General features: G+C 42.9%; 1 protein-coding gene across 4 annotated transcripts; it reads left to right on the plus strand.

Moving 5' to 3' along the window:
* The first annotated feature begins 8,594 nt into the window (after nt 1–8,594).
* On the plus strand, nt 8,595–16,072 carry LOC123044583 (G-type lectin S-receptor-like serine/threonine-protein kinase B120). 4 transcript variants are annotated; one of them, XM_044467366.1, is made up of 9 exons: nt 8,595–9,382; nt 12,224–12,534; nt 12,817–13,149; nt 13,266–13,376; nt 14,407–14,624; nt 14,733–14,943; nt 15,024–15,261; nt 15,342–15,492; nt 15,582–16,072. In XM_044467366.1, the coding sequence occupies exons 1-9, from the start codon at nt 8,718–8,720 to the stop codon at nt 15,888–15,890; spliced, it is 2,547 nt and encodes an 848-aa protein (XP_044323301.1). In that variant the 5' UTR covers nt 8,595–8,717; the 3' UTR covers nt 15,891–16,072. The 4 variants fall into 4 exon arrangements, with proteins under 4 accessions (XP_044323301.1, XP_044323302.1, XP_044323299.1 ...); XM_044467367.1 differs by having other exon boundaries at nt 13,269–13,376; XM_044467364.1 differs by having other exon boundaries at nt 8,599–9,382; nt 14,401–14,624.
* The last annotated feature ends 251 nt before the right edge of the window (nt 16,073–16,323 follow it).

Genomic DNA, 16,323 nt, shown 5'->3' on the forward strand with positions numbered 1-16,323 from the left:
CCAAGCTTAGGCTTTTGGTTATCCTTGAATGTCTTGGGGTGCCATGGGCATCCCCAAGCTTAGGCTCTTGCCACTCCTTATTCCATAGTCCATCAAATCTTTACCCAAAACTTGAAAACTTCACAACACAAAACTGAACAGGAAATCTCATAAGCTCCGTTAGTGCAAGAAAGAAAAACCACCACATAAGGTACTGTAATAAACTCATTCTTTATTTATATTGGTGTTAAACCTAATGTATTCCAACTTCTCTATGGTTCATACCCTACATACTAGCCATAGATGCATCAAAATAAGCAAACAACACACGGAAAATAGAATCTGTCAAAAACAGAACAGTCTGTAGCAATCTGTAACTCTAGAATACTTCTGGAACTTTAAAAATCCTACCAAACTAGGAAGTCCTGTGAAATTTGTCTATTGATCTACAGCAAAAAGAATCAACACAAAATCACGTTTCTGTGAATTACTAAAATTATTTTCGTGCGCACAAAGTTTCTGTTTTTCAGCAGAATCAAATTAACTATTACCATAGGTTCCAGAAGTATGTAGATAAAATTGATCGGGGGGTATTCTGTTTTTGGTACTATTGTAAACTCATTCTTTATTTATATTGGTGTAATATCTAATATATTCCAACTTCTCCATGGTTCATACCCCCCGATCCTACCCATAGATTCATCAAAATAAGTAAACAACACATAGAAAACAGAATCTGTCAAAAACAGAATAGTCTAGAGTAATCAGAAAACTTTGTATACTTTTGTAACTCTAAAAATTCTGAAAAATTAGGACAACCTGCGCTATACCAATCTTGTGTAAAAATATCATATCAAAAGCACGCTTCTATGAGTTATTAAAATTATTTTACTGGGGGCAGAAGTTTCTGTTTTTCAGCAAGATCAAATCAACTATCACCGAAGCCATCCCAAAGGTCTTACTTGGCACAAACACTAATTAAAACACAAAAACACATCTAACTAGAGGCTAGATGATAAATTTATTCAAAAACAGGAATAAAAAAGCAAGAACAAAAACAAAATTGGGTTGCCTTCCAACAAACGCTATTGTTTAACGCCCCTAGCTAGGCATATTGCAATAGATGCATCAAAATAAGCAAACAACACACGAAAAATAGAATCTGTCAAAAACAGAACAGTCTGTAGAAATCTGTAACTCTAGAATACTTCTGGAACTTTAAAAATCCTACCAAACTAGGAAGTCCTGTGAAATTTATCTATTGATCTACAGCAAAAAGAATCAACACAAAATCACGTTTCTGTGAATTACTAAAATTATTTTCGTGCGCACAAAGTTTCTGTTTTTCAGCAGAATCAAATTAACTATTACCATAGGTTATCCTATAGGTTGTACTTGGCACAAACACTAATTAAAACATAAAAACACATCTAAACAGAATGTAGATGAAAAATTTAATACTAAACAGAAGCCAAAAAAAATTGGGTTACCTCCCAACTAGCGCTATCGTTTAACGCCCCTAGCTAGGCATAAAAGCGAGGATAGATCTAAGTAGTGCCATCTTTGGCACTCAATTCATAAGTAGCTCGCATGATAGATTCATAAGGTAATTTGACTTTCTTTCTTGGAAAGTGTTCCATGCCTTTTCTTAATGGAAATTGGAATCTAATATTCCCTTCCTTCATATAAATAATTGCACCAATCGTTCTAAGGAAAGGTCTATAAAGAATAATAGGACATGAAAGATTGCAATCTATATCAAGAATGATAAAATCTACGGGCACATAGTTCCTATTTGCGACAATACGAGCATCATTGATCCTTCCCATAGGCTTTTTAATGGTGGAATCCGCAAGGTGCAAATTTAAAGAGCAATCATCAAGATCATGGAAACCTAGAATATCTCATAAAGTTTTTGGAATCGTGGAAACACTAGCACCGAAATCACACAAAGCATAACACTCATGATCTTTAATTTTAATCTTTATTATTCTTGGTAGACGTTTCCTTAGAATGATTGGTGCAATTATTGATATGAAAGAGGGAAACATTAGATTTCAATTTCCGTTAAGGAAGGGCATGGAACACTTCCCTAGAAAGAAAATTAAGTTGCCATATGAATCTATTATGAGAGCTACTTATGGATTGCATACCAAAGACGACAATACCTAGATCTATTGCAATATGCCTAGCTAGGGGCGTTAAACAATAGCGCTTGTTGGAAGGCAACCCAATTTTGTTTTTGTTCTTGCTTTTTTATTCCTGTTTTTGAATAAATTTATCATCTAGCCTCTAGTTAGATGTGTTTTTGTGTTTTAATTAGTGTTTGTGCCAAGTAAGACCTTTGGGATGGCTTCGGTGATAGTTGATTTGATCTTGCTGAAAAACAGAAACTTCTGCCCCCAGTAAAATAATTTTAATAACTCACAGAAGCGTGCTTTTGATATGATATTTTTACACAAGATTGGTATAGCGCAGGTTGTCCTAATTTTTCAGAATTTTTAGAGTTACAAAAGTATACAAAGTTTTCTGATTACTATAGACTATTCTGTTTTTGACAGATTCTGTTTTCTATGTGTTGTTTACTTATTTTGATGAATCTATGGGTAGGATCGGGGGGTATGAACCATGGAGAAGTTGGAATATATTAGATATTACACCAATATAAATAAAGAATGAGTTTACAACAGTACCAAAAAGTGGTGATTTATTTTCTTATACTAACGGATCTCATGAGTTTTCTATTGAGTTTTGTGTTGTGGAGTTTTCAAGTTTTGGGTAAAGATTTGATGGACTATGGAATAAGGAGTGGCAAGAGCCTAAGCTTGGGGGTGCCCGAGGCACCCCAAGGTAATATTCAAGGACAACCAAGAGCCTAAGCTTGGGGATGCCACGGAAGGCATTCCCTCTTTCGTCTTCGTCTATCGGTAAATTTACTTGAGGCTATATTTTTATTCACCACATGATATGTGTTTTGCTTGGAGCATCTTGTATAATATGAGTCTTTGCCTTTTAGTTTGCCACAACCATCCTTGCTGTACACACCTTTTGAGAGGGACACACATGAATCGTGATTTATTAGAATACTCTGTGTGCTTCATTTATATCTTTTGAGCTAGGCAATTTTGCTCTAGTGCTTCACTTATATCTTTTTAGAGCACAATGGTGGCTTTATTTTATACAAGTTTTTGAACTATCTTGCTTCACTTATATTATTTTGAGAGTCTCTCTAAAAAACATGGAAATTTTCTTGGTTATGAATTTAGTCCTAATATAATGGGCATCCAAGAGGGATATAATAAAAACTTTCATATAAAGTGCATTGAATACTATGAGAAGTTTGATTCCTTATGATTGTTTTGAGATATAAAGATGGTGATATCAGAGTCATGCTAGTGAGTAATTGTGGATTGGTAGAAATACTTGTGTTAAAGTTTGTGATTCTCGTAGCATGCACGTATGGTGAACCGTTATGTGATGAAGTCGGGCATGATTTATTTATCGATTGTCATCCTTTGTGTGAAGGTCGGGATCATGCGATGGTTAACTCCTACCAACCCACTTCCTAGGAGCATGTGTGAAGTACTTTGTTTCGATAGCTAATAGACTTTTGCAATAAGTATGTGAGTTCTTTATGACTAATGTTGAGTCCATGGATTACACGCACTCTCACCCTTCCACCATTGCTAGCCTCCCTAGTACCGCGCAACTTTCGCCGGTGCATTACACCCACCATATACCTTCCTCATAACAGCCACCATACCTACCTATTATGGCATTTCCATAGCCATTCCGAGATATATTGCCATGCAACTTCCACCGTTCCATTTTATTATGACACGCTCCATCATTGTCATCTTGCTTTGCATGATCGTAAGAAAGCTAGCATGATGTTTACATGGTTGTCCGTTTTTTATGTCATTTGCTACGCTAGATAATTGCACATCCCGATACACCGCCAAAGGCATTCATATAGAGTCATATTTTGATCTAAGTTTCGAGTTGTAATTATTGAGTTGTAAGTAATTAAAACTGTGATGATCATCATTAATAAAGCATTGTCCCATGCGAGGAAAGGATGATGAAAGCTATGATTCCCTCACAAGTTGGGATGAGTCTCCAAACTTTATGAAAAATAAAAGAGGCCAAATAAGCCCAAATAAAAAAAGAGGCCAAAGAAGCCTACCAAAAAAGGGAAAAAATGAGAGAAAAGAGAGAAGGGGCAATGTTATTATCCTTTTTCCACACTTATGCTTCAAAGTAGCACCATGATCTTCATGATAGAGAGTCTCCTATGTTGTCACTTTCATATACTGGTGGGAATTTTCCATTATAGAACTTGGCTTGTATATTCCAATGATGAGCTTCCTCAAATAGCCCTAGGTCTTCGTGAGCAAGCGAGTTGGATGCACACCCACTTAGTTTCTTTTTTATCTTTCATAAACTTATAGCTCTAGTGCATCCGTTGCATGGCTATCCCTACTCAATCACATTGTTATCTATTGATGGGCATCTCCATAGCCCGTTGATACGCCTAGTTGATGTGAGACTATCTCCTTCTTTTTGTATTCTCCACAACCACCATATTCTGTTCCACCTATAGTGTTATATCCATGGCTCACGCTCATGTATTGCGTGAAAGTTGAAAAAGTTTGAGAATACTAAAGTATGAAACAATTGCTTGGCTAAAACCGGGGTTGTGAATGATTTAATACTTTGTGTGATGAAGGTGGAGCATAGGAAGACTATATGATTTTGTAGGGATAACTTTCTTTGGCCATGTTATTTTGAGAAGGACATGATTGCTTTATTAGTATGCTTGAAGTATTATTGTTTTTATGTCAATATTAAACTTTTGTTTTGAATCTTATGGATCTGAACATTCATGCCACAATGAAGAAAATTACATGGATAAATATGTTAGGTAGCATTCCACATCAAAACTTCTGTTTTATCATTTACCTACTCGAGGACGAGCAGGAATTAAGCTTGGGGATGCTTGATACGTCTCCAACGTATCTATAATTTTTTATTGTTCCATGCTATTATATTATCTGTTTTGGATGTTTTATATGCATTATTATGCTATTTTATATTATTTTTGGGACTAACTTATTAACCTAGAGCCTAGTGCCAGTTTCTGTTTTTTCCTTGTTTTTGAGTTTCGTAGAAAAGGAATACCAAACGGAGTCCAAATGAAATAAAACTTCATGATGATTTTTCTTGGACCCAAAGACACCCAGAGGACTTGGAGTCCAAGCCAGAAGAGCCACGAGGAGGCAGAAAGGGTGGAGGGAGAGCCCCCTGCCTTGTGGCCCCCTCGGGGATCCCCTAACCTACCTCTTCATCCTATATATTCACATATATTCCAGAACCCTTAGAAGCGTCCACGAAAATACTTTTCCACTGCCGCAGGTCTCTGACCTCGTTAGATCCCATCTGGAGGCCTTTTCCGGTACTCTTCCAGAGGGGGATTCGATCACGGAGGGCTTGTACATCAACCCTATTGCCCTACCGATGAAGGGTGAGTAGTTTACCTCAGACCTACGGGTCCATAGCTAGTAGCTAGATGGCTTCTTCTCTCTCTTTGATTCTCAATACCATGTTCTCCTTGATGTTCTTGGAGCTCTATCCAATGTATTATTCTTTTGGGGTGTGTTTGGCGAGATCCGATGAATTGTGGATTTATGATCAGCTTATCTACGAATATTATTTGAATCTTCTCTGAATTCTTATATGCATGATTTGATATCTTTGTACTTCTCTTCGAATTATCGGTTTGGTTTGGCCAACTAGATTGGTTTTTCTTGCAATGGGAGAGGTGCTTAGCTTTGGGTTCAATCTTGCGTGATTTCATCCAGTGACAAAGTAGGGGTGACGAGACACGTATTAAATTGTGGCCATCGAGGATAAAAGATGGGTTTTTCATCATATTGCTTGAGTTAATTCTTCTATATCATGTCATCTTGCTTAAGGCGTTACTCTGTTCTTTATAAACTTAATACTCTAGATGCATGCTCGATAGCGATCGATGTGTGGAGTAATAGTAGTAGATGTAGGCAGGAGTCAGTCTACTTGACACGGACGTGATGCCTATATTTCATAATCATTGCCTTGGATATCGTCATAACTTTACGCTTTTTTCTATCAATTGCTCGACAGTAATTTGTTCACCCACCGTATTATTTGCCTTCATGAGAGAAGCCTCTAGTGAAACCTATGCTCTCGGGTCTATTTTCCATCATACTTGTTTCCGATCTACTAATTTTCAATCTTTTAATTTCAGATCTATAAACCAAAACCCAAAAATATTTCCTTTTTATTTCTATCTATCTCTATCAGATCTCACCTTTGCAATTGAGCATGAATGGATCGACAACCTCATTATTGCGTTGGGTGCAAGTGTTTGATTGTTTGTGCAGGTGCATCGATTCGGGACTTGTTTGTACCTCCTACTGGATTGATACATTGGTTCTCTAACTGAGGGAAATACTTATCTCTACTTTGCTGCATCACCCTTTCCTCTTCAAAGGAGAAACCAATGCAAGCTCAAGAAGTAGCAGAGAGTCTTTTTCGTCCCGAATAGATCCCAGAAAACTGTACATCCTGTAAATTTTTTGCGGGATCCTAGATATTCCGAGCCGTTTCCTCTATATTCGCGGGATTGGGGCCAATTTTCGCGGGGACCTAAAAAAAAAAGAAGAAACGGTTGGCGGGAGGGAACTTTCGGCTCCTGGCATCGTCTTCCGGCCGTCGCTCGCCGTCGCGGCACACGCACAGCTGCCCGCCGCTGCCCGCTGGCTCCCGCTGCTCCCGCCGTCTCCCTCCACATTGGTCCCCTAGTCGGAGTCGAGCTCTGGAGCACTCCCTGCGCGCCTAGTTGATCCTAGGAGCTTCCCCAGCACCTCCTCGTCGCTTCGCCCAAGCTAATTTGGCCAAAGGAGCTTGCTCTGCTCATCTTCGACCATGGACGTGATGGCCGTCCACCTTGAAGCTCGTTGGCATCGCGCCTCTCATCCCCGACGACCGCGCGCTGGTCTAGTAGGCACGAGAGGACACGGCCGCCACTCCCATAACGTCGGCGACCTCCGCCGTGCTGCCCTCCGTCGGCAACGGCGAGAGCCGAGCCCCTCACCTCTGCTCTAGTCGGGAGGAGGAAGAGGACCAGAGAAAGAGAGGAGGAAAAGGTCCCGATTGCAATCTTTGTTTCGACTCCAGGGGGCTTTGTGCTATTTTGACAATAATATAACATAATCTGTTCTGCCCTCACACATATCATACCCTAAAAATTCAATAAAACGTTTTGCGGTATACCCTATCCCGATTTTATAAGACGGACATACACCGAATCTGCTAGATATGCTTTACCTTGGTACTTGTGCAGATGTAGGCATTTTTTGTTGCTGCGGGGTGGCATGTAGCTTGAAGAGAACACGACTACATCCAACAATGGACATCGAGGTTGAGTTTGATCTGTTCCAAGCTCGTGCTTGGACAATTAATTTCTAACTGTAGCTAGAGGGATATATTTTTCCCCTAACTGTAAAAAAACAAGACAGCTGCCGCTGAATATGGAACTGGTTTAGACTTGCTTTCATTTCATACGAAAAGTAGAGAATGATTTGAGAGTGCGCAGGACCCTCCAGCCCAAAAGCTCTGGTAGGAGTATATACTAGTGCTAAATCACATAATTATTGCTCCATAAAAGCCATGAAATCCACCTTTGCAAACCAAGTTAGCAGAGGCGCCGCTGCGGGCACAACCTGTGATCATTCCTTCCCGGGCCCCTCTCTGGTTTAAGTTGGTACAGCCAGGAATGCGTGTTGCGGGTCCAATCAAGGAAGCAGCCCCAGACCACTTTACGCGCAGTCACAAGAACCGTACGACGAACCAACCAACAAATGCGGCCATGTTTTCCCGTATGCCTTTCCAGCGGTCGTTGCTCGTTGGTGCATGTTCTGGGAACTCGACGGCCGCAAGCGCGTGCGTGCGCGCGCACGCATTTTTCTTCCACGGCGACACGGCGATCCTGCATCGTCTAGCCACCAAACGCCGTCGCACCGAGAGCAAAACGAGACTCTCAAATGGTTGAAAAAATATATGAAATCTTCCCCGTGCTAAAGGCATGTGTAGAGTACTGAGTTTACAGCTCTTCTTTGGCACGTCGGCAGGACTACCCAGGCAAATGCCTTGTGCATGCCCATATGCACACCACATAGCCACAAAGGTGGTATTCCAGTAGAGCACAAAAAGATCCGGAACCATGGTGGTGTCGCCTTCCCTTTTCCCCCGGCATGTGTGGACGCCGAGGCCGATCTCCCACCATGAGCCCCGTGCTGCGCTGCGCTGTGCTGTGCTGCACTGGGCGACGGCACTCGGGAGATAGGGACACAAGGATCGCGCACGTTATGTTCCGTTTGTATCATGGCCCTCCCCATCCTGCCTTGCCCTGGCCGGGGCTCACACCGTGGGACAAGCCGGGCCACGCACCCCGGCCGCGGCTCACCGGCCGGCAAATCGCTTTTGAACCAACCCGAAAGCAAAGCTACTATACGCGTGCTTAGGCTCTCCGCTAATTAAACAAATCCACGACATCGGTCTCGCCATAACGCACTCCCTCGCCCTCTGTCTGCTCGCCACCAGTGAGGTGGTAGTTGGTGGCTGGCTGGGCGCCCCAGTAGGCAAAATCAGCGAGCCAGGGGGAGGGAGGGAGGGCCTGCTGTGCTGTGTCCACGGCGATGGCGGCTTCCCGTCTCCTCTTCTCGCTCTGCACCGCGCTGGCCGTGGCGGCGGCGGCGGCCACGGACACGCTGAAGCAGGGGGACTCGCTGACGGCGCCGGCGACGCTGGTGTCCTCGCCGTCGGGGGTGTTCGAGCTGGGCTTCCACGCGCCGGACCCCGCGCGCCCGGCCCGCCTCTACCTCTGCGTCTGGTACCGCGACACCCAGCCCAGGACCGTCGCGTGGGTGGCCAACCGCGTGAACGCGGCCGCGGCGGCCGCGCCCTCGCTCACGCTCACGGCCGGCGGCGAGCTCCGCGTGCTCGACGGCGCCGCCAAGGACGGCGCGCCCATGCTCTGGTCCTCCAACACCACCACGCGGGCCGCGCCGCGGGGCGGCTACTCGGCCGTCATCCAAGACTCGGGCTCCCTCCAGGTGCGCGACGTCGACGGCACCGTCATCTGGGACAGCTTCTGGCACCCGTCCGACACCATGCTCTCCGGGATGCGCATCAGCGTCAACGCCGAGGTAAGGGCGCAGGTCAGGGGCCCGCCGGAGCGGATGCTCTTTACGTCCTGGGCCAGCGAGACGGACCCCTCGCCGGGCCGGTTCGCGCTCGGCCTCGATCCGGCCAACCCCAGCCAAGCCTTCATCTGGAGAGACGGCAATGTTCCATTCTGGAGGTCAGCTTCTCCATGCCCCGTTCCCTGCCATCTTTTCCTTGGAGAAGTATAGTTTGCTTCGTTTTTTTGTGTGCCAAATTTTAAATAATTATACTGTAGGAATGTTGTAGAGACTAGTACTATATTTTATTGGGGCATTCATGTGCTTAGTAAATCAGGTGTTATCAACATGCTAGTTCTTCTAAAAAAGGAGTAGTAGTTAACCTGCTAGGTGTTCTGTAATTCTGTTCTTTTGCCATCTACCTAAGGAAATATGGAATCTGTCATCTGGTATGTTTTCTTATATTTCCTTTTAGGAGGTTGTGTATTGTTCATTCCTGAGGCAATCCAGTTTGTGTTTTGTTTTAGTGGTTCCAGTCGGCGCTAGGCAGCATCAGCTGTCGGCTTAGTCTGAATTGCAAATTGCGAGCATCTTCTTTTCGTGTGCTAGACAAACATCATTCACACTTCACTGTACAATGGTGCATCAAAAGGATCAGGTTCAAAAGTGGGAAACTAACTAGCCAGGTGGGGCTGTGTGGGACGGTAGCTCTACTTGCAGTCCATCAGTAGACAAATAGTCAGTCACGGTAGATTCGTTCGTAGGTCATCCTAGAACTCTAATCTCACTTTTTTGATCGATTAGTCTATTTGCTCGCCATCTCTTGATAAGGATGGCCGATGGCATCTGGTAAAGTTATTTGTAAAGCTTCAAATCTTGCCTGCTAGAGCACCGAGCTCACCACGCCGCAACCTCTCCTCCGTCGGTAGGTCGTCGCTCATTGCCTCGCTCCTCCTCCGCTGGCTCTGCCGGCGTCGGAGTGCGGGGAGGCCCCACTGCCGGATGGATTCCCTGCCCTAACAACGATTGGCTGGCTCCGGCGATTGAGCAGCAGTGGCGCGCCCTCGGCCCATTCGGGACTAACCTTTTTATTTTCCAGGGATGTCTATAGATCCGAGTGTTTTTCTGCCAAAAAAAAAGAAAAGAAAACTTGTGTGCTAGAGTACCGTTTGGAACAAATCTCTGAAAGATAAACTTTATATCTTGTGTGCTTGTATTTATCCAATAGTGTTTGCGTAATGTTGTTGAAATGTGCTAACTTTCCGTTAATGATTTCAAATGAAAAGGAGTAGAATTCCGTATGTTCCTTAGTTAAGCTTCTGGGTGCTATTGGTGCATGAAGTCAACATGTAGTGCAGGAGTTCCTTAACTACCTAAGGGAAAATTGTGGTTGCTTATTAGTAAGATTTTGAATTGAGGGTCCATTGGTGTTCTGAGCTGTATTTTTATCAGGTTGTCGCTAGACTGATTTCTGGCTGCAGCCTTTTCAACTTTCTGCCAGTTGCATTGGCACCCATGCATATTACTCCCTCTGTTCCTAAATATAAGTCTTTGGAGAGATTCCACTATGAACCACATACGGATGTATGTAGATGCATTTTAGAGTGTAGATTCACTCATTTTGCTTCGTATGTAGTCCATAGTGAAATCTCTACAAAGACTTATATTTAGGAACGGAGGGAGTATATCTGTGTTTTAGAGCTGATCAATCTCTAGTTGTAAGATGAAGGGTCCGTTTGGTTCTAGGCCTTGCCATGCCACACTTTGCCACACATTTTCTTGTCAAAGTTGCCTAAGGTTAGTTCAATAAAATGAAAGCCACAAGTTGGCAAGCCTAAGGGAATCTTGCCACACTTTTTGAGTGTATGTGATGTGGGGCTCTAGTGTGGCAAAAAGCATCTTGCCTAAGGTGAGGCTTGAACCAAACACCTTCTCAAGTTGGTCAAACTTGCCTAAGCTTAGGTGTGGCAACCTAAGTCAACCTTAGTCACAAACCAAAGAGCCCCGAAGTATTGAAATATAATTAGGATGCCCACCATTTTCTTACTGGACAGACTTTTTGGGAGAGGGTTGGTTTATGAAGTTCAACCAGGCTCTAGCTGGTTTTATAATGTTGTTTTAGCTGTGAGTTGCAACTTGCAGCCATATTTGCACATGTGCTATTCTTCTATATATTGGCGATTCTTAACTAAGTCTACCTGCTATGTTGTGGAATGGGGCCAGCGCAATCTAATCGTAATCCTCGACAAACCCATTAAGTTTGCACTGACATTTATGAAGTTGGTCGATCCATCTTTTGACAAATCTGAAACATATACACAGTACACTTTAAAGTTCATTTGCATTTGAAATGTGATTTCAGCCTTCTTGTTCCTGTAATTACCAACCAATTCACTTGTGCTTGTTTCATACGAAAAAACCTGTTCTGGGCTTCACTCTCTCGAGATAACTGAATAGAGTTCGGTGTCCAACACCCACACGCACCCCCCAAAGGCAAATAGAAATGAAAAGGCAGTAGCTTCCACAGAAGAGAAGTCCCCACCTAGGAAAGCAAGTAATCCAAGTTTCACAAACTAAAGATGGCAAACAATTGAAATTCCGCAATTATATACTGAGAATGCAACCCAAATTCCTAGGGACAACCTCAAAAGAGTACAAGATATTTTCAGTCTCTCACAATCCCCTTGAAACTTTTGAACCCTCAGATCCCATATATAGTGTCAAAGAATAACCTAAATTTTAATCCACTGTGCACATAATTTTTTCTACCTTGTTTTGGATGAGATTTGTCTCCTTGGGTTGGGTTCTCCATGACCATTTCTTATAGCTTTATATGGCCCCCAACCTTGAAAGTAGTATGCATTACATGATTAGAATTACTATGAAAATTCAATAGTCACACCTCCCCAAGTCCTCATAGGACTCGATCGTAAATAAGAGTACCCTTTCTCAACATAAACTGTAAAAATTATTGAATGGCTTAGTTCAAGATATTATAACTTGTATGTAATCCTTTACAGGTCGGGCCAATGGACTGGGCTAAATTTTGTAGGAATTCCATATAGGCCACTGTACGTGTATGGGTACAAACAAGGAAATGATCCAATCCTGGGAATGTACTTCACTTACACTGCAACAAATACATCTCTGCAGAGGTTTGTTGTTGCGCCAGATGGCAGAGACGTCTGCTACATGGTTAAGAAGTCTACACAGGAGTGGGAAACTGTGTGGGTGCAACCGTCAAATGAGTGCGAGCGTTATGGTGCATGTGGTTCAAATGCGATATGTACGGTGGTGCAAGATAGGAAGGCAAAATGTACCTGCCTGAAAGGTATGTCTTTGACTCTTGGTGCAATTTCTTTACAAAATCGGGTTCCGCTCTTACTAGTTTCCAGTAAAAGATGAACTGTCTTGTTCCTTACACAATTGGGTGAACTTCCTCCCTTGTTCACCAGCACAACTGACTATAAGTCGCAGTTAGGACCCTAAAATAGGAAGCATGGACGTTGTCACTACTTATTTTGACATCTCAAGCCCTTTTATACATGTTTACAGAAGTATATGCTTCACAAATTAGTCACCTTTTCCTTTCTTTCCCTTTTTCCTGCGATAGGTTTTAAGCCAAAGTTAGCAGATGAGTGGAATGCAGGAAATCGGAGCCAGGGTTGTGTTAGAAACCCACCTTTGGACTGTCAGGTGAACAAAACTGGAGATGGATTTCTCTCTATCCCGAATGTCAAGTGGCCAGATTTTTCATACTGGGTATCTGGTGTGACCGATGAGTATGGGTGCATGAATACCTGCCAGCAAAACTGTTCATGTGGTGCCTATGTCTACATGACTCAATTGACGGGGTGTCTACATTGGGGTAGTGAACTGATGGATGTTTCCCAGTTTCAGGCTGGGGGTTATGCCCTAAACCTCAAGCTTCCTGCTTCTGAGTTAGGTAGGTGATAAAGATTATCTAAAGAATAAAGTTTATATATGCAGTTATGCACGCTACCATATTTTCTCACCTTTGACTTACCATGTTTATGTTGGGTTATGCTGTTCCTTCATTAGCAGGTTCACATATCGCAGTTTGGAAAATAGCCGCAATAGCGTCTGCCGTGGTGCTATTTGTTTTGTTAGCTTGTCTCTTTTTATGGTGGAAGCGTGGCAGAAATATCAAAGGTGAGGTTCCTTGGATTTGGCTCAATGATTATAGTCTAACGAAAGCTCACCTGATTCTTCTGTTGCCCTCCGAAGTTGTCTGCACAAGACTGCATTCTCTTGTGGTGCTAATCAGTATATAGTCAAGTGTACCTAACTAGTTCCACGAATTCATTACAGATCATAAATAGGAAAAAAATCAGTTTTTACCCCTCAACTCTTGTAACGGTAAAAACTCAGGTCAACCAATAAGTAGGGGAGGTAGAAAAGGGAGACCTGAAACCAATGTGTTAGAAGCTTGAGAACCATTTTTTGCCTTGATTAGCAATGTAAGCCAAATCAAGAATCAATCATGATTTGATCATGATCAAATCAGCCGATCATGATCTGTACAAATCAGTACAGATTATTTACTTCTACCTAGATACTAACCAATTCTTAACAGTAGACATGTACTCCCTCGGTCCTTAAAAGAGTGTACTTCCAACTTTGTTGGAAAGTCAAACTTTTTTATGTTTGACCGTATTTATACAATAATAGACCAACATTTATGCCATCAAATTAGTAGCATTATATTCATGATAAAATATATTTTCTTCATATACCTATTTGGTTTCACAAGCATTGATATATTTTTGCACAAACTCGGCCGAACTTTGAGATAGTTTGACCCTCCAACAAAGTTGGAAGTACACTCTTTCAAGGACGGAGGGAGTAGGGGTGATCACGGTTCATGTGGCACCTTGTTATGCCAAAACCACTGGCCACATTTGACTGGTCTAAGAGGGTAATTTGTCCAAATTAGCAGGCAAGGGTGTCATCTGTAATTTGTTTGGCTTTAGAGTCAAAGATAAAATCTAGAAATTTATAGGCGTTGCGGGGTAAAAAGGACTTGTGCCTTGGGGAGAAACCATGCTGCCAAGCTGTTGTGAAGACTGCTAAAATGGATCTAGCTGTGAACTGTTAGCTGTAGTAATTAGTCTCAGTTTCTAATATAAATGGACTCTTGGAGGCAAGTATAGTGCTAACTGGTATTCTGGGGCAGATGCAGTGCACAGAAGTTGGAGGAGGTCAAGACGTTCATCTACCAGATCTCAGCAAAGTGCTGGCATGCTGGATATCTCACATTCGATTCCTTTCGACGATGAAACGGAGGACGGAAAAAGTCATGAACTCAAAGTACTCTCCCTGGACCGCATTAAAGCTGCTACAGGTAGTTTCAGTGAATCCAACAAGCTTGGGGAAGGTGGATTTGGCCCGGTTTATATGGTACGAGTGATATTATCATGAATCTTTGTATTATACTTGTTTTTTTTTGGGGGGCCAGTATTACACTGTAATTGGCTTGATGCAAGTTAATACCATGAATCACTTCAGGGAACATTACCTGGTGGAGAAGAAGTAGCTGTGAAGAGGCTTTGTAAGAACTCCGGTCAAGGCCATGAGGAGTTCAAGAATGAGGTCATACTGATTGCAAAGTTGCAGCACCGGAATCTTGTGAGACTATTAGCTTGCTGTATACAGGGAGAAGAGAAGATCTTGGTTTATGAGTACATGCCTAACAAGAGCCTCGACGCATTTATCTTTAGTACGTACCATTTCCATTCATCCTCATTCCTCTAGATGAACAAATATACTGATGAGGTTGTAATTACTGTGGGCGAACAGATCCTGAAAAGCGAGGTCTCCTAGACTGGAAGACAAGGTTTGATATCATCGAAGGTATTGCTCGAGGACTGCTATATCTCCACCGGGACTCAAGGCTACGTATTGTTCATCGTGATCTCAAGGCCAGCAACATTCTCCTAGACACAGACATGAACCCCAAAATATCAGATTTCGGAATGGCAAGGATCTTTGGAGGGGATGAAAACCAGTTCAACACGAACCGTGTGGTCGGAACATTGTACGTGCATTTCAGATAGATCTTATGATGACTGGAATATTACCGCTGCATTACGTGAAGTTGGGTTTTCTTTTTTGCAGCGGCTACATGTCTCCTGAGTACGCCATGGAAGGCATTTTCTCGGTCAAGTCCGATGTCTATAGCTTCGGAGTTCTGATCTTGGAGATCATCACAGGGAAGAGGGCTGTCAGCTTTCATGGCCAGCAGGAGTCCCTAAACATCGCGGGATATGTAAGCACACGCGTATCCCATATTCCACACCCATCTTGACATTTTGTTTATCTGTTTCTTCGTGGATTGAGTTTGCAACCATTTTCCAGGCATGGCAACAATGGAACGAAGACAAGGGCGAGGAAATGATCGACCCGTTGATAAAACCGTCGTGCTCGATTCGACAGGTCTTGAGGTGCATCCACATTGCATTGCTATGCGTGCAAGATCATGCCCAAGAGCGTCCGGACGTGCCGGCGGTCATCCTGATGTTGAGCAGTGACAGCTCCAGCCTTCCCATGCCGAGGGCGCCCACCCTGATGCTCCGTGGCCGTGCTCTTGAGTCGAGCAAATCAAGCGAGAACGAGAGGAGCCACTCCATCGGTACCGTATCAATGACACAGTTGCATGGAAGATAGCATGGCAGCCTTGGCAGGGACAGTATATACTGAAGATATCACGTCTTCCTTTTTTTTTTCCAAATGTTATGTTGCAATGCTGGTGTTTTCTGTAGATTAGGGTCTGGGCAGTTTGAGGAAGCCCATTGTGTACGAAAAAAGATATTCATTTCTGTCATCTGTAAAGTTGGAATGAAGGTCCATTCTCAAGTTTAGTTACTACTAGTAATCATGCACGTGCAACGCACGTATAACAATGCCATTTTTTAGTTTATCCTAAGAAGCAATTATTTGAATATAAAAGGAACACGATTCGATAATTTAATAATATAATTGAGGCAACAAAAACGTGCATTGTATTCGTTTCTATTTTCAGGCTAGAAGATGACAATTCCGTGTTGTGGTGCTATTCTGCACGCATACTTGTGAGTTGTCCAAGGAAAACTATTCTTTA

This window comes from Triticum aestivum, chromosome 2B, assembly GCF_018294505.1.
Source record: "Triticum aestivum cultivar Chinese Spring chromosome 2B, IWGSC CS RefSeq v2.1, whole genome shotgun sequence".
NCBI lineage: Eukaryota > Viridiplantae > Streptophyta > Magnoliopsida > Poales > Poaceae > Triticum > Triticum aestivum.